The 26,110-nt window shown below is 48.3% G+C and overlaps 1 protein-coding gene and 1 long non-coding RNA gene across 2 annotated transcripts in view; both read right to left on the bottom strand.

The window, feature by feature from the left end:
* The window catches only part of LOC147601299 (TOG array regulator of axonemal microtubules protein 2-like), a 30,259-nt gene extending 15,725 nt beyond the window's left edge, over positions 1-14,534 (bottom strand). Inside the window, exons 1-9 of the mRNA XM_086744606.1 lie at positions 14,495-14,534; positions 13,802-14,037; positions 11,289-11,461; positions 10,013-10,059; positions 7,977-8,167; positions 7,143-7,296; positions 4,378-4,542; positions 2,569-2,710; positions 1,131-1,236 (exon numbers count right to left, since the gene is read on the bottom strand). Of these exons, the coding sequence (XP_086600732.1) occupies positions 1,131-1,236; positions 2,569-2,710; positions 4,378-4,542; positions 7,143-7,296; positions 7,977-8,167; positions 10,013-10,059; positions 11,289-11,461; positions 13,802-14,037; positions 14,495-14,534 (1,254 nt within the window). The remainder of the gene's footprint in view (positions 1-1,130; positions 1,237-2,568; positions 2,711-4,377; positions 4,543-7,142; positions 7,297-7,976; positions 8,168-10,012; positions 10,060-11,288; positions 11,462-13,801; positions 14,038-14,494) is intronic.
* Positions 14,535-14,722: 188 nt separating this feature from the next.
* On the bottom strand, positions 14,723-17,102 carry LOC147601298 (uncharacterized). The gene is made up of 3 exons (XR_015257960.1): positions 16,967-17,102; positions 15,533-15,667; positions 14,723-14,794 (listed from the first exon to the last, which is right to left on the bottom strand). It is a non-coding gene; the product is annotated as an uncharacterized LOC147601298 (long non-coding RNA).
* Between the last annotated feature and the right edge of the window lie 9,008 nt (positions 17,103-26,110).

The following is a 26,110-nucleotide window of genomic DNA, read 5'->3' as shown; positions in this document are numbered from 1 at the left end:
ACAGGCCTAAAAAATGTTGTTTCACCTAGAACAAACTGTGCTGCTTAGCCCATAATGTGCACTGCTTTCATTTTAGGCCCTTTTATTGAATACAAAGAAAGAAAAAAATTAAAGAAAAAGCTGTTTTTAAACCATAAAGGCCTAATTCGTAAAGACAAGATAGAGGAAGAGCAGTACTTTCCTCCTGTCCAAAAATGCAGCACTGGCAGTTTGGAGCACTCAACCAGGAAACAGAAAATAAGAGCTAAGCTGAAAGGGCTTCTCCTAACGCAGACCTCAGAGGGGGAGAACCCGAGTCCTGCATATCTGAACAGGAAGGTTTGAAGAGTCCTACAACACAGGGCCATTCAAGCCTCCAAGATCATTAAATGTTGCCTAGAAGGCCTGGTTTTCATGGAAATGAGCTGAGTCTTCCTGTCTTCTGCAAGAAAAGGAAAATTTAATCTATTTGGCTATTGTGTAGTAAGAGTACAAGGCAGCTGGTTCAGGTCACAGATGAGTGCTGGGTTGGAAACAGAGCCACAGATGTTATTAGGGAGCTCAGGTTGAGACTCCTCTGTCAATTGAGCGAGAAGATCGTGAAGCTGTGTGTGACCGACCTGCAAACCCCACAGCCAGGCAGCTTCAAGCACCCAGTTGCTGCAGTGCAAAACTCCACCATACAAGGAGGCAACAGATCAATGGAAAGGGCAAAATATGGAAAAGCACACAGAAAGGAAGAAGGAGAAGACATCATCAGGAAACAGTGGAAATTAAATACCTGCAGTCAATCCCCCAAGATGCTGGGGAGAAGGCGGAAGCAGGAGGAAACTGGGAGACAAAAACTGGGGTGTTTAATTACACCTTGGGCAGAGATTTGGGCTGTGGCAAATCGCCTCATTAGTGCCTCAGCCTCTGCATGTGTATATTGCACTATAATGACACCGAGCTCAAAAGGGAGAGACACAGGTGCCCTACATCCCAGGAGATAGAGCTGTATGTACAGACAGATCATATAGCTAGGGGACACAGCTGTAAGAAAAATGTGGTCTCAAAACAACAATGAAGGCAGACGCTGAGCACGCATGTGAACAAGCACATCTCTACACCCCATGCACGAGGTACGTGGGACAGAAACACAATGTTCTTACCTCTTTGGTAACTGCCAAGGAAACATCATGAAGTCTACAGAGAAGGACTTTGGAGTGGCAGATAGCCAGGCATCTGATGCTTAAGAGTCCCTTCATCTTCTGCTGCCTGAAAGGCAAAACATTCATTTTACTCACAAGCCAAGGACTAGGCAGCACCCTCTGAAATTACCAGGGTGTTGGCTCAAACAAAGGGAAGTGTTTCACATACAGCACTCAATTAAAACGCAGAACTCATTTCCACAGGATGCTGTGGTGGTCAAAAGCGTACAGAAATGCGAAAGGCAACTACATGGTTCCAGAGTGAATGGGTTAGTCGGTGGCCACTAAAGAAGACAGCCTTTCCGAAATCCCTGGCATGCACAGTCCGTGTGTCCCTGCTTCCTACAAGCTGGGAGACTGTGCCCCTGTTTTGTTTCTTGCAACCTCCCTGTCCCCTGTCCTTGAGATACAGCCCCACCTGGCTCTTACTGGGGCATGTCCCACCTTGCCATACCCAGAGGGCAGTTCAGGGGTGAGGGACAGCACTGCCACTCCATAGCTGACTTTGCACTCTGCACTCTACTTCTGTCCCCCCGCACCACACCATCCTCCCTGAAAAAAAACAGCATGTCTTTAAAGATTCCACACCTGGGCAAGAAGAGTTGAAACACTGGATTTTCCAGAAAATCCCTACTTAAAATAACATGACAACAGCACCATGTTATTTAAAAGTAGTGAAAGCCACCACTTTCTGCACTTTCTTTGTGAGGGACCTGAGCTACATGACGGCACAGGATGCAGTCACTGGTTCACTGGGGCTGCAGGGTTGGACTGGGAACCCATCCCCTCTGCGGTCCCTGAGTGTAACCCACAACCCCACGCCTGCAGCAGCTTTCTGCACCTCACAGGGCACCAGACAGGAAGAGGGAAAAGCAAGGGCAAAGGGGCAAAACAAAGCCATGGAACAAGGAGATGCATCATGGAAGATTTGTCATGGTTATCCCAGTGTGAATGGAGCCCTAGTGAGTGTGTGCTGACCCAGAAATGAAAAAGGCAACCGCTATCATCTGAAATGTGTGGAGTCTCCTCCTGTCTGTGTCTCATTTCAGGACGCACTGCGATTATCAACAAACCATCTTTGGCCCAGATGAAACAGTGAGGAGGAAAAAGTTGAAATCTATACAGGCAACATGCCTAAAGGACTTTTGTTCTTTTTCCTTGTCTACTGCCATGAGCCCTTCAGGAGAAATGACAGGCTGAGCAACTCTGCACCATGTCTCAGTCCGTTTCCCAGAAACAGCAACTCCCAGTAGGTGCCCCGTACTGTGACTGCTTTGGAGTGGTTTCACAAGTTCCCTTTGCACATCTGGGCTGCCTGGGCTCAGAGGCATGAGAAGAAGACAGTTCTAACTTACCTGCACCCTGAGAGGGAGAGAGAGTGGACAGGGAGCTTTCTTACCAGTCGTCGCTGCTGAGCCATGTGAGCACGTTGAGCAGCTCCTGCTGTGGGCGAGGGAAGGGTCTGGCTTCCCAGGCATCCCCACACTCTGGCTCCTCTCCCCACTCCAGAAAGTCCAGAGCCATGGCTGGCAGCGAGTTTGCTGTAAGGAGAGGGTCAGACACCAGCATTGCATACCCCGCAGGAAAGCACCCCACCTCTGAGCAGACCGCAAGCAACCCAGTCTCCCAGCCAAGACGGCACGTGGGTCCAAACTGGCATTGGTTCAGAGACTTCCCTGCTGTCTGGCTCATTGCTTTCCCCAGCACCCAGCCACCTCCCAGTCATCCCCAGCTGGGCACCAGCTCCTGCTGTCAACCTGAAAATTGCACACACAGAGCCAGCTCCCAAGTCCATCTAGGTACCGCAGCCAGCTTGCAGATTCATAGTGCCACAGAGCTCACGCTCGCTGGGAGCCAGTGCCGCACAGCAGGACTTGCTAGCTCAGGAGTAAGCTCCCGAGATGTGCGCACACCTCCCTGTGTCACCTCCCTGGTACCTGGAGCGCTGGGGACAGAGGCACCCTGTCACTTTCTGAGGAAACACCTCCAGCTGCCCCCAGCCAGCACCAAGCCTGAGCAACCGAGTCCTGCTGGGCTCGGGCAAATGCCCAAGGAGCAAGCACCAGGGAACAGTGATACCTGGCCCTCTAAATCTGGCAGTGCCTCCCTTTCCATTTACGCCAAGGACTCTAGATGGCAGGCAGCTGAGTGCACATACATTCTGGCATCCTATTGGGAAAGTACTGGTTTATGGATTTTGCTGTTTTGCAAGTGTTGGCAATATTGGCTATTTCAGAGGTACCCACCCATTCAAAGATGCTGAGGTGAAATTTGTTTGGCATCAAATGTACTTGTTTGCAAACTGCAATGCCTGAGCTTTCCCTAGGGGAAAAATGCCATTTCTAGTCTAGATGGCTGTGACATAAAAGCCTTCTAGATGGGAACTGAGAATAGAAATATAGAAATATAGATGGAATTTTTTGGCAAACATGCTCTCTTGATGATAAATATACAAGCTATGAGAAAATTCAGGTGAGAAACGCATTTGTTATGAAACTTATTTGTCAAGGTCAAAAAACCTTCATGTTTTGCCCTCAACAGCTCATTTTCTAAAGTGTAGATGAAAACAGCTGAGCTGTCTAAAAGTACTGAGTATAAATATTGCACAGAATCAAGCTAATTCTGGTCCTTGTTGAAAACCAGAGTAGCATCACCAGAAAAGAGCATCCCAAGCATCCCTCCTCGCTCCCTTTTTCTTAACTCATGCTACTCAGGGTGGTAACATGAGTTAGGCAAGCCACAAAGGAGAGACGAGCATCACTCTGTACTCACTACCTGCTGTATATCTATTGCAGGTAGCAAGCAGCCTGGGAGCAGCAGGCAGCCTCTCGTGTGCACCATCTGCTACACACAGCCAATGTATTTGGGTGGGGTGACCAAAGAGGCACTGCTTGCTCCCAGTTTGCATTGCAGGTGGTGGGATGAGAGAGGCTAGAAGCTGTTAGGCAGTCTACGTGCAATGGCATGATTGTACCAAGTCACTAATTTCCATGCGGAGACAACCCTTGCTGCAATAGCAGAAACTGGCTGCAGGTTCAGACAGGCAGAGGGCCAAGACAGCGAGTGGCTAAAAAGAAAAGTAGGTTTTCTCTCAAGCCTCAGGACAGGCTTTGGATGCAAGATTCTACCTGTGGTTGAGGATTGAGGCAGTTTGTGCTCCTTGTGCAAGGAAAGAGCTGGTGCGAGGGCTGCAGTGGAGCCGGCTCACCTGAGGAGTTGCGTGCGGAACTCGCACCCTGGCTGCTGACAGGGATGCTGGGCAGTGAGGGCCTGTTGACCCGCTTCCTCAAGGCGGTGCAAGCACTCTCCCTGCGTGCATTGCTCGTGCTGGGGGAAAGGGAAACTGTCCCATTGACAGGCAGTGGGCCAAAGCCTGCAGAGACCAGAAAACACTTTGTAAGCGGAGAGTGCTGGACAGGGTGGCTGTGCGCTTAGAAAGGGCTAGAAATTTTGCTGGAGCTGGGTAACATCCCTTTGTTGTTCCAAAGCATAACAGTTGCACGCTAATGTGATCACACAATGCAGCAATGCTTTTTCTAAGAAATGAGGAAACTCAGTACTGCTTTTCTTTTGCCTCCCTCTTTCAGAGGCTGGAGAGGGAAGTCCTTGACTTGGGTAAAAAATATTTATTTGTTATTATTAAAACCAAAGCAGAAAAATGAGGAAGAGAAAAACAACTTCCCCCCCACCCTCCTCCCTCTGCCCGGCTGTCCTAGTTCAGCCCAGATCAGGACCAGACTACACAGTCTCTCTCTCACTACCGCCACCTCTGAGAGAATAGGGAGAGATAATATAAGAAAAAAAGGCTCGAGGTTTGAGATAAGGACAGGGAGAAATCTTTAAAGTTACTGCTACGGGCGGAACAGACTCGACCTGGGGAAAACTATTCATTTATTACTAAAACCAAAGCAGGAGAATGAGACAGAGAACAAGATAACCTCCCCCCACTCCTCCCTCTTCCCAGGCTTAACATTATCTCTACTACTTTTCCCACCCCGAGCTGCACAAGGGGAAGAGCGAATGGGAGTTATGGTCAGTTCATCACATGTCGCTTTAGACCGCCGCTTCCTCATTGTGGGAAGAACTCCTCGCATTCCTCCCCTGCTCCACTGTGGAGTCCCACCCACGGGCTACAATCTCTCGTGAACTGCTCCGGCGTGGGTCATCTCTTCCACGGGGGGCAGTCCCTCCAGAATGGCGGCCCCAGCAGGCCCTCCATGGGCCACAGCCTCCTTAAGGCATCCACCTGCCCCAGCGTGGGGTCCTCCACAGGCTGCAGGTGGATCTCTGCTTCTCCATGGACTCCATGGGCTGTAGGGGGACAGCCTGCTTCACCATGGTCTTCACCACGGGCTGCAGGGTAATATCTGTTAGGAGAAACATTACTCCTCCTCCTTCATTTACCTTGGCATCTGCAGCCACTCCTCTCAAGTAATTCTTTACAATTGGCTCAGGCAGATGCCTCTCAGGTTCTCTTCACATCTCCTAACCACTTCTCACAGCCAAGCCAGGCTGAGTCAGGCCCAGACACCTGCCTAGTGGGAGGCCAGAGGGTGAAGGCCTCAAGGCTCACGCCTCTCCCTCTGCCCCCACTTCGGCTTCTTCACTTTTTTGGGGGGGGTTTTTTGTTTGTTTTTTTTTTTTCCTCCTTCTGAAATATAGGATCACAGAGGCAGTATCAGAAAACATTCTGCCACCAATTGGCTCATCCCTGCCAGTGGCAGATCCACCCTAGATCTGGCCGAGTCCACCAGACAAACGGGAAACTTCTAGCAGCTTCTTACAGCAACTCCTAACAAAACCAACACATTCCACCCCTCACCTCTACAAATCACATAATTAAAAATTAAAATACACACACATCAACAAAAAAGAATTCCCTACATGAAAACCAAAATAATATCATCACAACACCGAATGAAAGTGGACAGTTTACACACAAACCAGCCCTTGTCCCTTCACGGCAATTAGACCAACAAAAATTCCCCACAATCATTTAGCTCTATAGCCGAGCTCAGTCTGTGTTTTGCCCATCACTGCTCTCAGTCAATATCCTTATCCCAAAATCCTCAGCCACACAGTGTCCATCAAAATAACTGTCGTAGTTTAGCCCCACTCGGGACCAAACTACGCAGTCTCTTATTCACTCCCCCACTCTCCAGGGGGACAAGGAGGAGAATTGGTAAAAAAAAGAAGGCAAAACTCATGGAAAAAAATGTTTAAGAGAACAACAGAGGGGAAAAAAAGAGATAGAAAATAAACAAACAAACAAAAAAAACCAGAAAATACTTAAGCGCATAATTTACAGTACAATAAGTCAAACTGAATCCTGAAGCCTAGCTTCCTACCAAATAGCAAGAAGGTCCCTTCAGCACCCTCCTCACTTATACACTAAGCATGATGTCACATGGGATGGAATAGCTCTTGGGCTAATTTGGGTAAACCATCCCAACTGTTGGCTAGTTAGTAGCCTATCCCAGCTGTGTCCCCCAGTCACAGGTGCCACCAGCTCCAGTTCCTCTCCCAGCTCAGGTGAAAATTAACTCCATCCTAGCCATGAACCAGGACAAGTGGGCAAGACCTGTTGTGTTTTAATTAGAAATAGCTTAATTTTGTTTCTTCCAAGTTGCACCTTGGTTGGAAAACATTCTTTTGCACTCACCCATTCACCTTTCCTGGAGGCTACTCTCAATTAGAGAGTCTGAAGCCCCAGTGTTGCAAGACAGAGTTATCCAATCTGAAAGACTTTCTAGAAGGGAGAAAGGTGATATTCTGTGACTGACTCGGTGCAGGCCATGGGCAAGACACTTCATGCCTCTCTATTTTTCCTTGGAAAGCAGGACTAAATCCTATTTGAATGCCAAATCACATGCAAGTGTAAAAGCCTTGCAGTCTGATTTCACAGACATTTGCAACATTATGCAAATAGAAAGCAAGCGAACAAAGAGGCCCACAGCTATAGCAACCACTTACTTTCTTTGGCTGCTTCTCCAGGGTCAACACTCTGTGTAGGGAGCTGCAAGGACTTTTCTTGCTCTTTCTCCCTCTCTCGGAGCAAAAGCTCCATCTCTCTCATTCGCTTTTGCTGTATTTTCTTCTGAGCTGACTTGGACAAGACAACATGGATCTAGTTGCAATGGAAACACATCATAGAGCATAAGGAGAGATACACAAACCATACACAACACCTCATCATGAATACAGAGTTAGAGTGTCATTGTTTTCCATGCAGGTCCATATACATCGCAACAGTTTCACAAGTACTCCTTCTTTCCTCACCTTGGCATGCAATTACACCCAGTGGTGTGTAACACTTCATTGCCATAACCTTCCACTGGTCCAAGATACTGTTTCCCAGTCTGTGTCAGGAAGCCCTGACACAGGACCAAGAGAGCCACAGGAGTGCTCCAAGACGTCTGAAGAGCTCACACTACCAGTGCACAGGCAGTTCAGTTCCTACAGGCCAGGGCAGGGAATAGAACCCCATCTGCAATCACCAGTCATCTTTGCTTCTGGGCTTCCGAGCACGCCTGTTCACTGATGGGCAACTTGCTCTGCTGTTCAGATCTGCTCTGAATTGGCTGTTGTACACAGAGAATGCTTCTGGCGTCACCTTAGCACCACCTCCCAACCAGTGACCTCTGCACCAGTGAAAATACTCAAGCAATGGCTCTGCAGCTATCAAAGGCATGCCCAAGAGAATCTGCTCCCACAGAGGGGAAGATTAGGGTTTTCAGTGACAGTGTGTGCTAGGCACTGAACAGTCACTGCAAAGGAAACCTGCTCGCCCCTGCCCTCAGCCCTTACCCTCCCATTGCTGTCCTTCGAGTCGTCGTCACTCAGAAGGCCGGGGCTCACAGGCTGATCAATCTTCTTGGCCTGGCTCACTGGGAGGCCTGTTAACGGACGCACAGGTTCACACAAATGTCCGTCAGACTTCTCGCCACCAACAGCGCGATGCTGGAGAGCAGGCAAGATGGGTTCCAGAGTCCCCAGCTCTGATAAGAGACCGATACAGATTGTGAAGGAGAACAGCGAGGAACACATCACCTCTGCAAACAGATGGGGCACTACCATATTGCACTGGCAGCAGAAATGCCATTGCTCTGTTGGCATCAGACTCACACCTACTGCATGATGAAGGCCTCAGCCCTTGGCTTCTGGTGAGCAGCTGTGCTTGACAGAGAGGAGCAGAGAGATGGAGACTGCCCTTGCTAAAAAGGTTCTTTTCCGCTCCTATCTCTTTTGATTTTAGGAAACATCTTCTTTTTCCCAGGTCCTAAAAGAACTCCTGGTTTTTGATAGCTATGTTTAGTAGCCTTTGTAGAGGTAAGAATCAACATTTCCCCCTCTTTGCTGGAATAGTAAAGCAAACCTTAGGGTTGCTGGAGTGTAACCAAAACCAGCATTGTGTTCTTGAAGCTAGAATTCATTTTCCCCAAGGGGTTTCATTCTAACCTGTAGCAGATCAGCCCACTTTCTGGGCAGCCTCACTAAAGGCTGATTTTCTTCATGGGAGTAGCACGGTGCAGCTCATTCTGAAATACTCTCCAGCAGAGCTGTTAAAACTCAGAGAAACCAATCATTCCTTACAGGGCTCTCACAGCATGTGAGAGCCAAGCTGTAAAAAAATGATGATGTTCTTGAATCAGGATTCTTTTCTCTGCAGAATGGTCAGCTCAATGAGAGGGATAGAGAAAGAGATGGCTTAACGACAGAGCTCATTTCTAGTCCAGAACGTATCCAGCAAAAATGTCACCTTACCTACTCTGCAATACTTCTCCCTGGTCGCATTCTGCATCACAGCTGCACACCAGCAATAAAGCAAACATTCCTGTGGGGCATGCCCGTTCTTCGGCAGAACTAACACTGAGCTGAGGCATCAGTGGATCTTAGCCCTTTTTCTACATCAGCCAAATTATTTCTTAAAGTCTCATCTCTCCTGTTACTCCAAACCCACAGAATGCAAAGGCACAGCAACGGTGTCATTGAGGTTTTCAACTTAAAAGCATTGGCTGTCACAGTGCACCAGACACCGCATTTTGTCTTGCAGAACTCTTATTGCTGATGGCAATGCAAGGCTGCGAGCCAGAAGAAGCCAGGAGGCATTTCCTACCCCAGCCTCACTTTGCAATACTGGCATGTGCAGAGAGAGGGGGGGAAGAGCTTTGTCGTCATAAGCCTAGCATGTGTGGCTTGAGGTAAATATGCTGCACATTGGAAGCCTCAGTTCATGAGTCAGCATTAAATTTAGGCTGTGCTTTAAGAGGATGGAAAGCTCAGATCCTGCACAGGCTGGATCCTTCTGTAAGTCTCTTTCTGTGTAAACGGAAAATTCACAGGGACTCCCTATCACACAAGGTTTCACTATTTCCCCCAGGGCAAAACCAGGCAATGCTGATGAATCTACTTCAGATCTCAAAGGGTTTGGATCAGAAACCGCTCCAAGGGAAGCTTTTCCCCTTCAAGTGTAGGAGGAAGGAGTGGGAACATTTCTCATTTCATGTGAAACGCATTATTTTCCTCCAGTCTTTGTGACATTAGAGACCATGCAGGGAGATAAATGGTATGGACAGGAGGCAGAAGAACAATTTATTTTCGTGCTGTGCATTTCCAGGGCCCCAAGGCACCCCACCAGCTCCTGCCATTCATAACCCCCATGCTGGCATCCATTTCACTGGATCACCAGAGCACATTTCCCAATGACTGGGCTCTGGGGGAGCCGTCTGAGCCCATCAAGGACATGAAAAAGTTGCAGGATGGTTTTTGACCAAACTTTGACAGTGCCACCCATGGGTCAGCATTCCTATGTTCATTTTAGGGCAGCCATGCCTTGTACCTACCTAGACATTCAAGGGTCTTCTCTTCGTTTCTGCTGCCTGATCCTTGCCTTAAGAAAATTGAGGATAAGAGAATATATGAGGAGATGGAAAGAGAAATGGGGGGAGCATTAAAGGAGGCACACTTCCTTAGCAAGGTCATTCTGAGGAAGGAGGAAATGCAACCCATCAAACCAACAACATGCAAAGCTGATTAATTGCCATGAAAGTTTCAGTTGCTGGAGTCACACAGAGCTCATCAAGCTCCAGCTGAAACACAGGAGTCATTCTTCTGTTTGGGCTTAACCACCCAGTTCTGCTGTCTCTCCTGTTGAGGCTAAGGGCCTCTCACTGTTACATGCATCCTTTCTGAATCAGCAAGACATGGTAAGCCAGACAGAAGTCTGTGCTGAGGACAGCTACGTTTATACTGCTGGAGAAGCCTAACTTTGCCTGGCCATGCTTTCAGCTGGTGACAGTATCTCGTTACACCTGGCAATACCACTGCTGTCTCCTGAGAATAATATTACACCTCCCAGCTCTTCCAGGAGCAAAAAGGGGTTTTCCAACTCAACTGCTACGTAGGGATGTTCAGACTGCCCTTTAAAAGCCATGCTGAAGCTTTCCAACTGGAACTCTATTTCTAGGGTCCTTGTTTATTGTTACAGCTAACATAAGGCTGACGGCTGGATTTCCACACGCATAGCCAAGCAAATAGCTTTCCATCAGTTACAGCTCTAGAGCTGCTCTCTAGCACCTTGCCTCCTTTGGTTTTAACTGCCTATGGAAATGTGAGACAGCCATAGGATTGTACATCTATTAAGGTAGCTTTCTCTGGGCTCTTGTTTTGCAATGAAGGCCCAGACAGAGAGAAGTTATGCCTGACACTTACAGAAACAGCATCTGAATTGGTAGAGAGTTTAGCAACAGCCGATATTTGCCCTAACATTTGCAGGTATGGATATTGGCAGTCAAAGATCACACACAAACCCAGATGCGGTATTCAGATGCATGCAATACTGTTCCCGAATAGCACCACAAAGATTACAGCGTGAATCAGCATCAAGGTCCAGCAGAGGATCTGCTCTTCAGGTCCTGCCTCTTCCTCCCCCATGAGACCCCTGCTCTTAGAGAGCAGGATGCTGCTTTTGACATTGTGCTGGATCATCATGGCTTCACAAGATGGTGACAGCACAGGAGTTTGCATAACTAGAGTGGAGAGCTGAGTGTGGAAAATAATCTCACGAGACAAGAAGTAGAAGGTGCACAACATCTTGGAGAAGTAGACACCTTGGCTTACCTCATCTCCAGGGCCTCTTGGAGAACCAGGTGCTGAGAGCTTGGGAGAGGCACTGCAGCGCTGGCGGGAGCCCCATCCAATGGTCTTGCTGACTTGGGGATAGGGGGAAGCAAAGCCGGTCCCAGTGACTTCTTCCCATCCTCACCACTGCAATCCAAGGGCAGCCGGGAAGCCTGGAAAGAGCAGAATGCAGTGCTCAGCTCGAGCATCCAGCCTTCCCCCTTGATGCCACAAGAGGTTTAGCCGTGCTCTTAGCTAAGACTTGGCAGGAAAAGAAAAGTCAAAGGGATGGAGCAGCTTGGCCTAGGATGGGCAATGAAAGGGAAGTGCTGAGGGAGAGACCGTGTCCCACGCTGCTGCCAGCTCTCTCCCCTCGCTCACCTCTCTGGCAGTGGCTGCATTCCCACCTGGCATCCATCTGCTTGGCATAAGGATGTTGTTCTGGGGTGCCATTGCCTCTCTTAGCCTTCCTGATGGTACCGGAATGGGTTTAGATCACTATCCTCTCCCTGTCCCTAAAGTGCCTACCAGCTGTTGCTCAGCACCGGTCAAATCCCCACAAAGTCATTTTGCACTCTGACAAAATCTGCTTTTCTCAAGCTCATATTTTTTTCTGCTTCTGCCCTTCCTACAGTCCCCCACCAGCCTTGCAGCCCAGATGCTAATGTTCTCTCTGAATATTTGGTGCTCTCCAGCTCCCACACAAATTATCATCTCAGGCTCTCTGTCAGTTTTGAAGTTCAGCAGTGCTCCCTGCCCTGCTGCTCTGTGTAACGTCTCTCTGCCTGCTGAAACTGCTTCAGCTTTCCCAAATTTCTTGAGGCCCACATTGGGCGCCAAAAGAAAAACCAACAGAGTTAAGGTCAGGGATACATTTGGCCCTCTATCTGTAAGGCTGAAATCAAGTACACTAGGCTTTTATCGGTGATCCTCTTTACAAAAGCTGTTTTTCACCTGCCTTCTCCTGCCCACCATGGCAAAACAAAAACAACTGCAGCTTCTGCAGATGAAACCAAACTGGGCAGGAGTGTTGATCTGCTTGAGGGTAGGAAGGCTCTGCAGAGGGACCTGGACAGGCAGGACCAATGGTAGGAGGTAAACTGTATGAGGTTCAAGGCCAAGTGCCAGGTCCTGCACTTCGTTCACAACAACCCCATGCAATGCTACAGGCTTGGAGGAGAGTGGCTGGAAAGGTGCCCAGTGGAAAGGGACATGGGAGTGCTGGTAGACAGCCAGCTGAACATGAGCCAGCAGTGTGCCCAGGTGGCCAAGAAGGCCAACAGCATTCTGGATTCTATCAGAAACTGTGCGGCCAGCAGGAGTAGTGAAGTGATCGTGCCCCTGTGCTTGGCACTGGTGAGGCTGCATCTTGAATACTGTGTTCAGTTTTAGGCCCCTCAGTGCAAGAAGGACGTTGAGTTCCTGGAGCGTGTCCAGAGAAGGGCAACAAAGCTGGTGAGGGGTCTGGAGCACAAGTCTTACAAGGAGCGGATGAGGGAACTGGGATTGTTTAGTCTGAAGAAGAGAAGGCTGAGGGGAGACCTCATTGTTCTCTACAACTACCTGAAAGGAGGTTGTAGGGAGGTGTGTGTTGGCCTTTTCTCCCAAGTAACTAGTGATAGGACAAGAGGAAATGACCTCAAGTTGCGGCAGGGGTGGTTTAGGTTGGATACTAGGAAACACTTCTTTACTGAAAGAGTGATCAGGCACTGGAACAGGGAAGTGGTGGAGTCACCATCCCTGCAGGTGTTCAAAGAACGTGTAGATGTGGCACTCCAGGATATAGTTTAGGAGGCATGGTGGTTTTAGGTTGACTTGATTCTATGATTCTATGACTCCATCTCTCCTGCAAAGGCAAGTGATGGATGGCATCTGGACTCCATTCCCCATGGACAGAATTGCCAGTTCCCATCACTTAGCCCTGGGCGGACCCATGGGAGAGGATGAAGCTGCACAGAAGCTGCTCAACTCTAAAACTATGATTAGACACAACTGTGTAGAAGGATACGGCTGTACAACTCAAAAGTTGAGACAACCTAGACTTGAGTTTGCAGGACTGACTGCTCCAGCCAACATCCTTTTCCATCTAAACCTGGCAGAGCCAATCTAAAAAGCCACCAGGCACCGGTGTGTCTGCAACAGTGTCTGCCATGTACAGATGGTTCAGTCATAAGTGCATTTTGCTAACTGCAGAAGGATATGCTCAACCAGATCAGACACGTCTAGTTGCTCTGCCTGGTGGCTGGTGTGTTCTCAGCCATGAAACACCGCAGGGGCCACTGGAGAGCACAGAAACGAGTTAAAGACCTCTTCTCTCATTGATATAGGCGCAGGACATGAAGCCTGCAGTAGACGCTGTTCCAAAGACAGCCTGAAGTGCCATGTCCAGCTGAGCTCTTCCTTGGCTCAGCTGCGTCCCTGGGCTCACACCACAGGGAAAGGAGACCTCAGAGCTCTGCCTGCAGGAAGTAAACTGAGGATTCACCACATGCGATTTGGCTTGGCTTCCTTACTTTATATCCTTGTCCCTCGGACATCAGCTCCTTTATATTCCCGTCAGTGTCATCACAGCCTGTGCCATCTTCCCCGTGCTCCTGCTCTCCGTTGCTCATCCTGCTGGGCTCTGAGGAAGGAAGGCTGCTCTGGATGGGAGGCAGGGGCTTGGAGGGCACCAGGAGCATTTGGGAAGCCGACCTGGAAACTGCTGGCTTCAGGGTAAGCCCCTTAGGGTCACTGCAGTCAGTCAGACCTGCAAAGCAGAGACACAAAGCGTAACAGAAGCAGCACTGCAAACCTAAAGCACCTGAAGCCAGATATTTCATTGGACAGATTTCTTGGAACTTGTAAGTAACTGCACAGGGAACCAGGCTCCTGCTGGCAGCCACTTGAAGCAGGCCAGTGAGCAACATCTACCCACTTCAGGAGCACCCTGGTCTCCTGGGCTCCCGTCAGACAACAGGGAGCCCACGGACCTGTGCTTACCCAGAACAAGTCACCTGCACGTACACCCTCCTGCTCCTGTCCCTGCCCCACGGTTGTACACCCCTTACAGCACGAGGAGGGCTACACAGGGGACTGAGAGCAGCGAGGGTTATTGCAGGGGGGGCACGTGCAGGGGAGAAGTGTTCACTGGGAAGGTGCGCCAGCTCTCTAGGCTGGGATAAGACCCTTCTTCGTGCAGGAGAGCAGGAATGCTCCTGCCTTACCTCTCTGTGAGGCCAACAGACCCTCAGACATCCTCCTCATCTTCAGCTTGCTCTGCATCTGAATGGTTTCCAGGGCAGCGCTGCTCAGCTCCCTCTCTCGGGGGTCCTGGGTCAAGGCTCGGTGAGAAAGGTGGCAGAATTCATCTCCAATCTCACCACTGAGGTGCTGCACACCAGCCTTGCTGACCCAGCCATCCAGGGGAGAGATGGCCCTTGGGTAGGGAGGCTTCCCAGCTCTGTTCCCATCCCAGAAACTCGGCTGCTTCTTCATCTGGCTTGTTAATACGGACTGAAGACAAGCTGTAGGCAAAAGGGAAGGAGTGAGTTAGCTGACCTCACACCTTTACAATCAACCCACCAAATGAGTGAGGCATTCAAGGGGTTTTTTTTAATCGCTCAGAACATCTGTTTTTTTTTTTTGTAAAACTAGCATCACTTTGATTCTTCCCAACAGCATTGAGCTAGCAAGCCAGGAGACAGAAGTTGAAGGCCCCACTGGTAAGAGGGGGAAACGGATTCCCATTTCCAGCCTTGGCTTCTGTGAAGACTACCAGTAAAGACCCACATGGTGCTACTGGTATTTCTGCAAAGCAGAAAGACATCTCAGCAAGTAGGCACACCTTGCCAGTGTTTCTACAGAACCATCCCATCCTCAAAGTCAGATCTGAAGGGCAAGCAGAGGTAGAACTGGGAATTTACCTATGGCAAGACCACCCATGGACAGCAAGACAGACCTCACATCTCATTACCATGCCCAATGTATGGCCAGGTGGGCCACAATCCCTGTCCTGGCTGGCAGTAGGAGCGATCTGGCTACTGTTGATAAAGGAGAAAGCATAATGAACCAAAGATAGAGAGATGATGCCATGCGCACCAGGGGAGGAGGGCAGGATCAGCTGCAGCTCTCTTCTCAGCCACCTACTCTGACACAGAGCCAGCACAGGAGGGCTGAGCTCCAAGGACCACTTCTCCCTGAGTTTTTTTTTTTTTCATTGGGCTGAGGCCACCATTGCATATCCAACCCCTTTCCATCCTCACCTTTTTGCTCAGTGGTCCAACCGCTGCCACAAAACTGCAAGTTCGAATCAATGCTTCCACCTCGCAGAGCTGTGTATCTGTGTTTGAATTTCGGAACACTCCCACAGTAGACAGCAACTGGAGCGTGGCAGTTAGCTTTAAAATAAGGACAGCAGAAATGACTGAAATTCGCAGCCTTTGCTACGGAGAGGACAAAACACACCGCTCTTCTCCAGAGAAGACTAACACACCGGTAGTGAGCTGCAGTCCTGGCCTCTGCAACATTCCATTTGACCTCACAGAATGCTGCCTGCAAGGTCAAGAGCCCATTCCAGCACTTTGACACCTGGATGTTCTACACATTTGCATGTGTTTCCCTAGTTGCCCATGCACAACTACAGGACTTCTTTCCTCTCTTTTCAAAGGGCAGACAACCCACAAGGCTCTCTAGAAGTTCACAGTGTCTAATGAGCAGATGCTTTCCAAAACTAGTTTGAAAGTCCTTTGTTTCTGTCATTCCCACTCCATTTGAGGTTGGCTTTTGGTTTTTTTTTTTAAATTTCTCTTCACAGCACAGAAAGTGCTAGGACACAAGCAATCATCAGGTGTTCTAACTAAAAGAAGTTTTGCACTCTGCATTAGATATCCCCAACATTCAGTGGGCTTCTTTGATTACTGTATCTGTGGGATGCAACTTGTCCACCCAAGCCTTCTCCTTTGTTCTGCTTCACTGTTACAGGGGTTGATTCCCTGCTTGCTTTACTGCAGAGACACCCAAACTCAACATCAATATGGCCTGCGTCAAAACATTTCTGATCTTGCCAGGTCCTGAAAATTCAAAATTATACACAGCGTGTTTCCCTGCACCCCCTCCTGAGCAATATCTTCCGCATTACCCAGCTTCTAAGGCTGGGCTCTCACTTGTACAGCAGGAAGGAGACCTGCTGCACTTGCCAGCATCTCTGGGGTCTCATGAGCAGTGCTTTGAATGCAGCTTTTGTACACACTCTACCTCCCTGAGCCGAGCAGCATTCCCGGGCAGTGGCACCTCCGCTGCAGGCCAACATAGAATCATAGAATGGTTAGGATTGGGGGGACCTTCAAAGGTCATCTAGTCCAACCCGCCTGCAAGAAGCAGGGACATCCCTGACTAGATCAGGTTGCTCAGAGCCTCATCCAACCTGGCCTTGAATGTTTCCAGGGATGGAGCATCCACCACCTCTCTGGGCAACCTGTTCCAGTGTTCTACAACTCGCATTGTAAAAAATTTTTTCCTAATGTCCAATCTAAATCTACCTCCCTCTACTTTAAAACCCCTCGTCCTATCACAACAGGCCCTACTGAACAGCCTCTCCCCATCTTTCTTGTAGGCCCCATCCTGCAGGCAAAGGCTGCGGGAACGAGATTGCAACAAGGCCTGGCTGAAGAAGTCTCCAGTCTGCTGCAGCCCTTTACCTGCTGCAGAATCATCTTGGGTTTCCATGGTGGGGGTGATGATGCGCTCTTTGCAGATGAGAGTCTACTCAATGGGCTGCTGGTCGCTGGGCCTGGTACAGCTGCCAATGGGTTCCCCTGCAGCTTCAGGAGCCTGCATGGAAGAAGAACACCACTAGTGCAAGCGATAGCCACTGATCCCTGGCACTGTCCTCCCTACAGGGGGTCTTGCGTACAAAACAGCTCAAGGCAAGTGGTGTTAAAACAACATCAAAATACAGTCAAGCTATCAGTTTTCCACATTCTGTCCAAATCACAGCCATAAAGTCCAAAAGCTGCTCTCAGCATAACAGGGGAGACATAACTCCACACCAGCACCATGCCTGTATGGACACGGCAGCAGCAGCGGCAAGCCTCTCTCCGCACCCACTGCTCTTGCAGCCAGCGCAGCACGCTGGAGTTGTTCCCACTGAACGCAGCACTGCTGCTGCAGCAGGAGCATCGTTTCACACATACAATAAGAAAGAGCTGTAAGGTCACACTGGACTTGCCTCAAGAACAACCAAAAAAAATGGAGGGTGGACTAGTTTGATCCATGCTAATAGAAACGTATTGGGATTTACGGGGGGCCAGCTTGCTAGCAATACTGGAGACCAGTGTGTAACTCCTGCCTCTAGCACTTTCCACCAGTCTGCAGGACTTTTTCCATAGGAAGGGCTAGATGAGATTTTATGACACAGACTCACCCATAAGTAGGGGTGCCAGCTATCCAGAAGCTGTCTGCCATGCTCACATCAGCAATTGCACATCACATGGGGCCAGTGCAGTTGTGGGCAGTGTTACAGGGCACAGGCCGTAGGAGGGTAAAGGAAGCTTCTGCTCAGCCCTTCAGGTTACTGCTGTAGCAAATCGTGACACTTTCCAGCTTCCGTCTCTGCAGCAACCAAACCCTTACCGGTTTGGTTGCTTTAACTTCAAAACTCTCTAGAGATTTCTTTTCACCTTCTGACAGAGACTTCTGTCACCATACTGGGCTTTTGCTTCCTTAAGTGCATTAGCCCATTTCTTATGGCCTAAATTAGAAGTAAGAGGGGATTTTGCAGAGCACACCTTAGGATAAGAGGTCAGGATGGTAAGCCAGCAGCAAAATTCCTACAAACATCAGTGAGTGCAGAAGGATGGCAATGTGAACTGCTTTTGAAAATCTACTCATAGGTGCCTCTAAAGCTCTGCAAACAGAATGACTGTCCTGTAGTAGCTAAGTGCAGCCAGAAGGATCAATCACAGACACAGTTCAATTAAATTACTACAGAAGGAAAAATATCTCTGAACTCAATGGAAGAAGGAAAGGCAGGCACTATGTTCTGTGAGCTTAAAACAAATAACAAAGATTGCCTGTATACTGAGTTTAGGCACCTTCCTATCAATCAAACGTACAATCAGATAAAATGGTATCCTCAAGCAAATCTCAACAGAAATTGTTGGTATTGCAGAAAGGCCCCGTACTGCTCCACCCCCTGCCCAAGAGATTGAACTCTGCTCAAAAGCTGTCAAAGCCTTCATCTGGAATAAAGCAAATGACCCCAGAAAGGCTAGACTTAGCTGAGATAGTTAACCTACTTCTGGCTTCCATCCTTTTTGGTAGTCTAGATATGTTCACAGAGACAGCCTAAGGTCAAGGAATGAAGGAGTTTAGAAGGGCTTTGGAGCCTATTTCCCATTATTCAATGAAAAGCAGGCACTAAATACCCTTAAAAATCCAAATGTAGGTCTATTTGGACTGTGTACTTTGAAACAAGGAATGGAAATATCATTGTGAGTGGGCCTAGATGATAAAGCACGGATTAAGATATATTTTCTTTGGTCTCATTGCATAGGATGAATGTCTAACACATATGGCGGTGGCAATTTTCGCTTGTTAAGATCACCTCCTAAATGAAGCTGAGCATGCACCTTTGCCCAAGAGAAAGCAGTAACTACCAGAAACGAGTGTATCCTGCAGCTAGGATGGAAGGCTGCCTCTGCCACTGACTTACTCTGTAAGACAGCTGACTTACCCTGTAACACAAAGCCAGGCTCTCTATGCGTCAGTTTTGATCCCCTGCCAGGCTGGCCTACCTAAATGCTAGCATGGTATAAAGTGTAACTGGGAAGGGCCTTCCTTGTGGCACCTCCATGGCCCCAAAGGCTTAATTGCTTAAAGTCAGGGCACAGTTCCTGATTCAGGCCAGCTACATGATACAGAAAACCCCAAATGTACAGCTATGTAGGGCCACCCCTTTCTGCCTTGCACCAAAACCATTGTAACAAGAACCATAATTGCAGAGCTATTTGCCTGCAGCTTGTGGGAAGCACTGAGTGTGCAGGATTCTTCTTCTGCCACTGCTGACAGGAGCATGGAAACCAAGCGGGTGCCATTCCCTGTACAGAGGAAAACAGTGGCAGTCATTCACTCTTGAGTGAAAACAAGTGTTAGAAAATGGCTTTCTGAAGAGGAAAAAATGGAACACAGCTGCATTTGAACAGCTCCAAGCCCTGATGATGTTTCTGTAGACAGTAACTGTACTTATTCCTTGTCATCCTTCTGGTGGGTTAATCAAAAGGAAATGCATTCTCTAGGATTTTCAGCTTCTTTGGATCATTAGCACCCAGTAAATGAAGACAAAGGTTATTTAATGATAACATTACTTTCTTTCCCAACTAAAAAGCTATTTCTCTGTTGGCTTCCCAGTGTAGCAACCATACAGTAGCGTTATGTGAAACATGCCACTGCCAACAACCCTACAGAGCCAGTCAGAATTGGAGCAGCTGTGGAGATTGAACCCCATGTCTCAACAGCCAGAAGCTTAGTTGTGAGCATAAAAGGAGATTGGAGCGATGACAGGCCAGTGGACTGCAACTTACAGAGCCATCACACATCTGTAGCATCAGATTTTTATGTAGAGTAAAAAGCCATCACCCAGTGGACCTGGACAGTTTTCCCAGGCCTGTGGGAGAATGACGAGGCAAGTCCCTGGGCTATTAATTGCATCTCTCCCCACTTTTCTAAGTTCTGGGTGTCAAAGCTGCTTAGGCTAAACACATAGCTCACAAGAAGTGCTCCTGTATCTTTCTGCACATTGATCCAAGTGAGATTACACATCCAAAATCTGTTTTCTCTTACTGTTCAACTTACTGTTTTGAGGAATCTCTGAACCAGCAAACTTGATTCCTCAAATATTTACTGTGCATGGCAAGGAGCACAGACAAAAGATATCATGTGAAAAGCATCACCTACGTGATGCTCTTTTTTACAAGTTCTTCCCTCAGCTTTCATTTGGAAGATCTTAAAAGTTCAATGCCCCTATCAGAATCTCCTGCAATGGCTGCATCTCAGCAGAGCAGAGCTTGACCATGAAACAAGTGTTACCACAAGCAGCAGCTTACCCAGGGCAGCAAATCAAGTGTTAAGAATAAGCTGATCTGAATGCCAAAGCTCATTAGCTCCCTGAAAAAGCACTTGAACAATCCCTCATTCCAGCTCTAATGAAGTGTTGTGCTGAACACCACGGTTATATGAGTACTGTACACAAGTTTGCTCACACTGAGTCCTTGTGAAGGTCTCCATTGGAGCTGTGGCCAAGGGTGGTCATTCCCCAAAGAGGGGTGATCAATTGCTTTGTGGGTTCCTGTGACCGTTGGACACAATGAGATGAGAAGAATCCAAGTACATGGATGCACCTTTGCCTTGAGCATAACCCAGTCTTGACCAAAAGCATTGCAAGTTTTCCCCTCCTTAATAAGGCACTTTGAAGAAAACCGTGAAACTGGGAGATGCTAAGCCCTTGCAGGGGTTGGCAGAGCACATCCTGCAGAGTTCCTCACCCTGAGGAGCCTCTGGGTGCTAATACTCTGTAAACACAAATTAGCTGACAGCAGTAATGCCCCAGGGGCGAGCGCTAGAAAATGCAAGCAACAATCAGCGCGCTGCTTCTCTTCTGAGAGCTGGTCTTCACAGCACCTAGTATTTCTGCCGTAGACTCTGGGAAAGGCTCTAGATACCTGACACTCAAGGCTTGGGTACAGAAGCAGTCACAATCAGCACTTTGAACTAATATGTCCTCAAATTAAGTCCAACCAGTGGCCCGTGTCTTAAAAGGTTAGGCCAGCTGCTTCTCCGCTCATGTTGGTTTCTTGTAAAATAATTTTCATTAGAAATATCAGGCTTGTCTCCCTCAGTGCCTTCCTCTCAGCATCCTCGGGGAGAGGAGTCTCCCACCCCATACTCCTGTGTGAAGCCACCCCAAAGTGCTACTAAAATACATTCCTTGGCTGGGAGTTTTCTCCTGGTGGGGCTCTGCATACTTTTCCACACATCTTTCATAAAGGCACTCTGCAGATACAGATTGATTATACAGCAGATTTCCACTAACAGCTGCATAAATCCAAGACAACTGCAAGTCAGCATCCCAAGGGCTCTGTCCTGCTCCTGTGTAATCATCAGGCAGGGAAATCCTCAATGATCTGAAGCAATTTTGTTCAGCTACAATATGAGATCTGAGTTTTGTATTAAAAGTTTTCATTATGAGCAACAAGCAGTTGGAGCATGGGGTGCAGGGCTGATGTGCAAAAGCAGGAGCATATCCTCTAATGAGACCAGTTTAATTGTCCATTTTATTACTCTCATATCTATTCAATTAAAGTCCCAGTACTGTTCTTAGTGCTGTATGAACCTTGAAATACAACAGTTCCCACTGCTCAGAATTTGTTCCCTGGTCTTTACAGTATTTAAGAACTTCTGTCTTGTTCAGGGCCTAACTCCACCATTCAGGCATCACTGAAATAATTAAAGCCTCCACCCACCTAACCTACAAGGTATCACCTAACTCCACAGGCATGGAAATCCCTAGAGTGCCCAAGTGTCCCCAGGCTGATGCCTGCTAAACACAGGTGCTGTCTTGCATCTGACCTGCTGTTCAGAGCCCCACACCCTGATCACCAGAGGACCCAATGCAGGACATTTAGTCAAGGTGGACAAAAGCCTGTTTTCCCATACCTGCCAGCTGACAGCATCTCCCTTGGGTGAGCTGGAGGCCACTTACAGGTAAAGGAGTAATAGGCTGTCTCTGCAACAAACTGCAGTGCTTCCAGGGAGGGGGACAAAAAAGAGCTGCCAGGTACGAACACGCAACACAGTAGAGCTGGCTGAGGAAACCTTGCAATGGTTTGGCTCACTGACCTGACAGAAAACACCACGTTTCCCAACTGCCATCACTTCCAATGTCCGAAAGCAAACAAAGCCAATGAGCGGCATGACGAGTGGAAGTCCACAGAAGCAGGGCTAGCTCTGCTGCCCATTCATTCCCTGGCCTGCAGAGAAATAGAAATAGGAGTCTTTAGACTAGAAAAATGTTAGGAGCCTATAAACTTCACACTATAGCTTTTGAATAAGTCAACTTTAGTTCCTCACAGGTCAATATCTCCAAGTGAAAAATGCAAATTATGCTGGGAAGCTTTGCAATCTCTCAAAGGCCCTGAGGTGACACATACTATGCTAATGCGAGCGCTGACCATTGTCATTACAGCAGTGGGCTCTGCAGCAGAGCCTCAGCTTGCTCACCTGGGGCTGGGGGAGCATGGATATTGCCAGGAAGAAAGGAAATGAAAAAAAAAAGTGAAGCAAAGGCATTCTCTCTGGAGAGAGAAAGTGGGAAATAGAGGGAGAAAGTAACCAGCCAACACCTCTGACAATGAGCAGAGTTCCTGTGTCTCAATCCTTCAGAGAGTTCAGTTTGTCCTCCCTCTGCTGCTGTGGCAGGCTGGCATCTTTGCACTCCAAAAGGAATTCAAGATGGATTAGAGTGTGGCTCTTCCCCCGCATCCTTTGCAGTGAGATGCTAAGGTTCAACATAACAAAACACAGCAATTTAAACCATTGGCAAGAGCAGACTGGATTACCCTCCTGCAGGGGTGAACCGGCACCCCCAGGAGCCATATAACACTGACCTAAACCTCAGCAGGGGCTGATTCAGAAAGTTGATTTGAGTTCAACCTTCCTTGATTCTACTTGGAAAAAGAACAGTGTGAGCCCAAGAAGGACCAAAGGTGCAGTTTTTGCATTTTGGCCCCAGACAGAGCAAGGGCAGTTTGAGCAGGAGCTGAGTGGGGAGTTGCCCGTTTGCCCACACACACCAGCAAAGGGAGCCCCGGGAGTACAGGGGCAGCACCTGAGCTGAGGTGGGAGCTCTCGCTCTGCCTCCCGTGACGTGGCAAAGGCCAGGCTGATGGTCTTCTTATGAAGAGGAGCTTCCCTGTCAACAAATGACCCTCTCTGCTCCACATCTCCCACCTGTCCTCTCCTCTCCTTCATCTGCCACACCAAGCATTGCTCTTCTTCCACCCCTCCCAGACCTGTGTGTCTATTTAAAATGACACGGAAACTCTCCAGCACTCAGTTGGAGTCGCCCAGTGGAAGCTGCTTCCCTCATGCCGCTTTAAGACTTTCAAAACAACTTTTTGAAAAGAGAATGATAAAAGGAAAAATCATAAAATCTTTCTCCTAGACTTTACTGTCTTCTGTGAGAGACGCTTGCACCAAGCAACCTCCACCAGAGCACAGTAAAAGCAACCCCTTTTCCTGGCTCCTGCCAGCCCCCACGAGAGCACCACCTTGCTGAAAAAGCAACAGCACACGGGACAGGGCTATCCACCAACCTCCTTCACAAATACGCGTGTCCCTCACTTTGGAAATCGAGCTTCACGTTGTTAAGCTTGTAATCCCCCCAGGAGCTGTAAAGCTCCGCTGCGGGTTGCCTCCCACAATGGAACGAAGATTTCTTCTGCTCCAGACCCTGTGTTTCCAAAACTGGAAGCAGGGATAGCCATTTCTCAAGCCTTCTCCAGCACAACAGCAGGCTCCCCCTTCCAGGTGTACAAGCTCAGCAAGCAAGCAGTGTCACATACCAGCAATAAACAAGGCTGCATAGCAACCACTTCTCTGAAGAAATCTGAAGCGTGAGATGTGAGGAATATCTTTTGCCTGCAGGGCTGGCAGGCAGCTCCCTGGGTGCTGTGGCCACAAGCACCCGAGATACCTCAGCAGCACCCAGACCTTCAGGCAGGGGCACACTCTGAACTGCAATGTGCTCCCGGTCCCTCTCTGCCTGTTCACGATTCTGCGTGAGAATCATCCCGAAATCTTTGCACAACGTGCAAACAAATAGTAAAGCATGCATCTGCTGGAAACAGATAAAAGGGAGGGGAAGGTTTCCACCCCCTTGGCTGCAGGATTTGGTGACATCTCTGCATGGCAAATTACTTAGCTAGGCAGTGTGAGCTTGGAGCCCCTCTCAGTTAGACCGCTGTAAATCCATACCAGCCCTACAGAAAGCACCACATTCAGACAAGACTAGGAAAAGAGAAGAACTCATTCCTTCAGCCTGGTCCTCTCCAACATAGCATGGCCACAGTCACTGCCATCTCCACCAAATGGTGCTAAACAGGAATTCACCACCTCCATTACAAATATTGTGTACCTCTCCCCTGTGCTATGGGTAATTGTGCAATATGCAACACAGAGCAGAAGTTCAGCTTTGCTACTGCATGTGTTTTGTTGCTGTTATGCTCACTCGAAACTACTTTCAAAAGTGAAAATAATATTTTCTTCATGTTCATATCTAGTTTGGAAATCTTCCATAACAAGGTCACTGCTGGCTGTTTTTATAAACACCCATGTACACAAAAAGAGAGAGAAATTTTGTGCAGATTTGCAAGGGCTCACATAAGGTTCTCTGTTAACCATGAGGAACAGCAGCTTAACTTGTCTTTACAATTATTTGGATGAGAGTGTCCACATGAAAATTATGAGAAAAGGAATTCAAACACTAAGCAGAGAACCCTGAGCCATTGTACCCAACCTGCAAGCCAATGGATAAGGGGAAGAGTTTTTAAGCTGTAAAAGTGTGCAATATAACTCAGGTCCTACTGGGGAAAAAAAAACTCACAGAAAACCATCTGCAGGAGTTCTCCAACTAGCAAAGGCAGCACACATACCATGTTGGGATTTGGGAAGGTGACACTCACCTCACTTGGAAAAGCAGCAGAGCCAAAGGGAAGCATCTTCCTGTCACTGCCCAGCCACCCCATCAGTTTTGGCACTGTAGGAGTAAAGGATTCAGCCTTACAATGAGTCACCTTAAACCACACAATTCTCTCAGCTTCTCCAGGGCTGAGTAATCAGATAGGTGAAAAAATAATAACCCTATATATCACAGAATGGCAGAAAATGAGCTGACTGCAGCAAATGGGTCTTCAAATCTGACCTCTCCTGTATGAAACTGAACAATTCTCCCAGAAGGCTTCTCCCTTTGGCTAGAAACAAGAGGCAGAGGACTGCCCTCAGGCTCCAGCACTGCTTTAGGCTTTAGGAGACACAAGGAAAATTCTGCCTTGGCTGTGTTGTGGGCTTCAGGCAAGACTTAATCTACTCCAGCTCCTGTTTGCAAAGCAAGCATAGCAGAACTGCTGCTTGTTCACCTTTCTCTGTGTTTTCTTTTAAGGCAATAAACACTTGAAGGCAGGGAATTGTCTCTTCCCACATGTGTGTGCATCATCCAGCAGCTGGCACAGCCGTGAGCTATGTTACCATAAAATAGCAACGGCAGCAGCTCTTCAAAGGACTTTCCCCAGTACAGTGTTTGGTCTGTTGCCTTTAATAAAGGGGCCAGCAATGAGCTACCAGCTCAGCTCTATAAGCTCTCAAAATGAGCCCTTCTACAGGGAAACAGCATTAGCAGCACTAAAAAGTGTGACCCTTGTTAAATCACCAAAGTGACAAAAATGAAGCAAAGATGGTCAGCTGGTCAGACTAAGACCACCCAGGAGCGTGTAATGTCCAGTCTCCCTCCCTGAGCACCTGCCTACACTCTATGCCTTTTGGCTCGGTAATACTGAAGCCAATGGGACAGATTCCAGTACCTAAATGGTGCTTAAAAGAAAGATGAGGAGAAACTCTTCAGCAGGGCCAGTTGTGATAGAACAAGGGGTAATGGTTTTAAAATAGAGGGAGGTAGATTCATACTAGATATAAGGAAAAAAAATTTTTACAGTGACAGTGGTGGGACACTGGAACAGGTTGCTCAGAGAGGTTGGAGATTCCCCATCCCTGGAAACATTCAAGGCCAGGTT

Source organism: Chlamydotis macqueenii, chromosome 3 (assembly GCF_036417535.1).
Source record: "Chlamydotis macqueenii isolate bChlMac1 chromosome 3, bChlMac1.mat, whole genome shotgun sequence".
Classification (NCBI taxonomy): Eukaryota; Metazoa; Chordata; class Aves; order Otidiformes; family Otididae; genus Chlamydotis; species Chlamydotis macqueenii.
The sequence above is the reverse complement of the archived record's forward strand: the minus strand, read 5'-3'. Positions and strand labels throughout refer to the sequence as shown.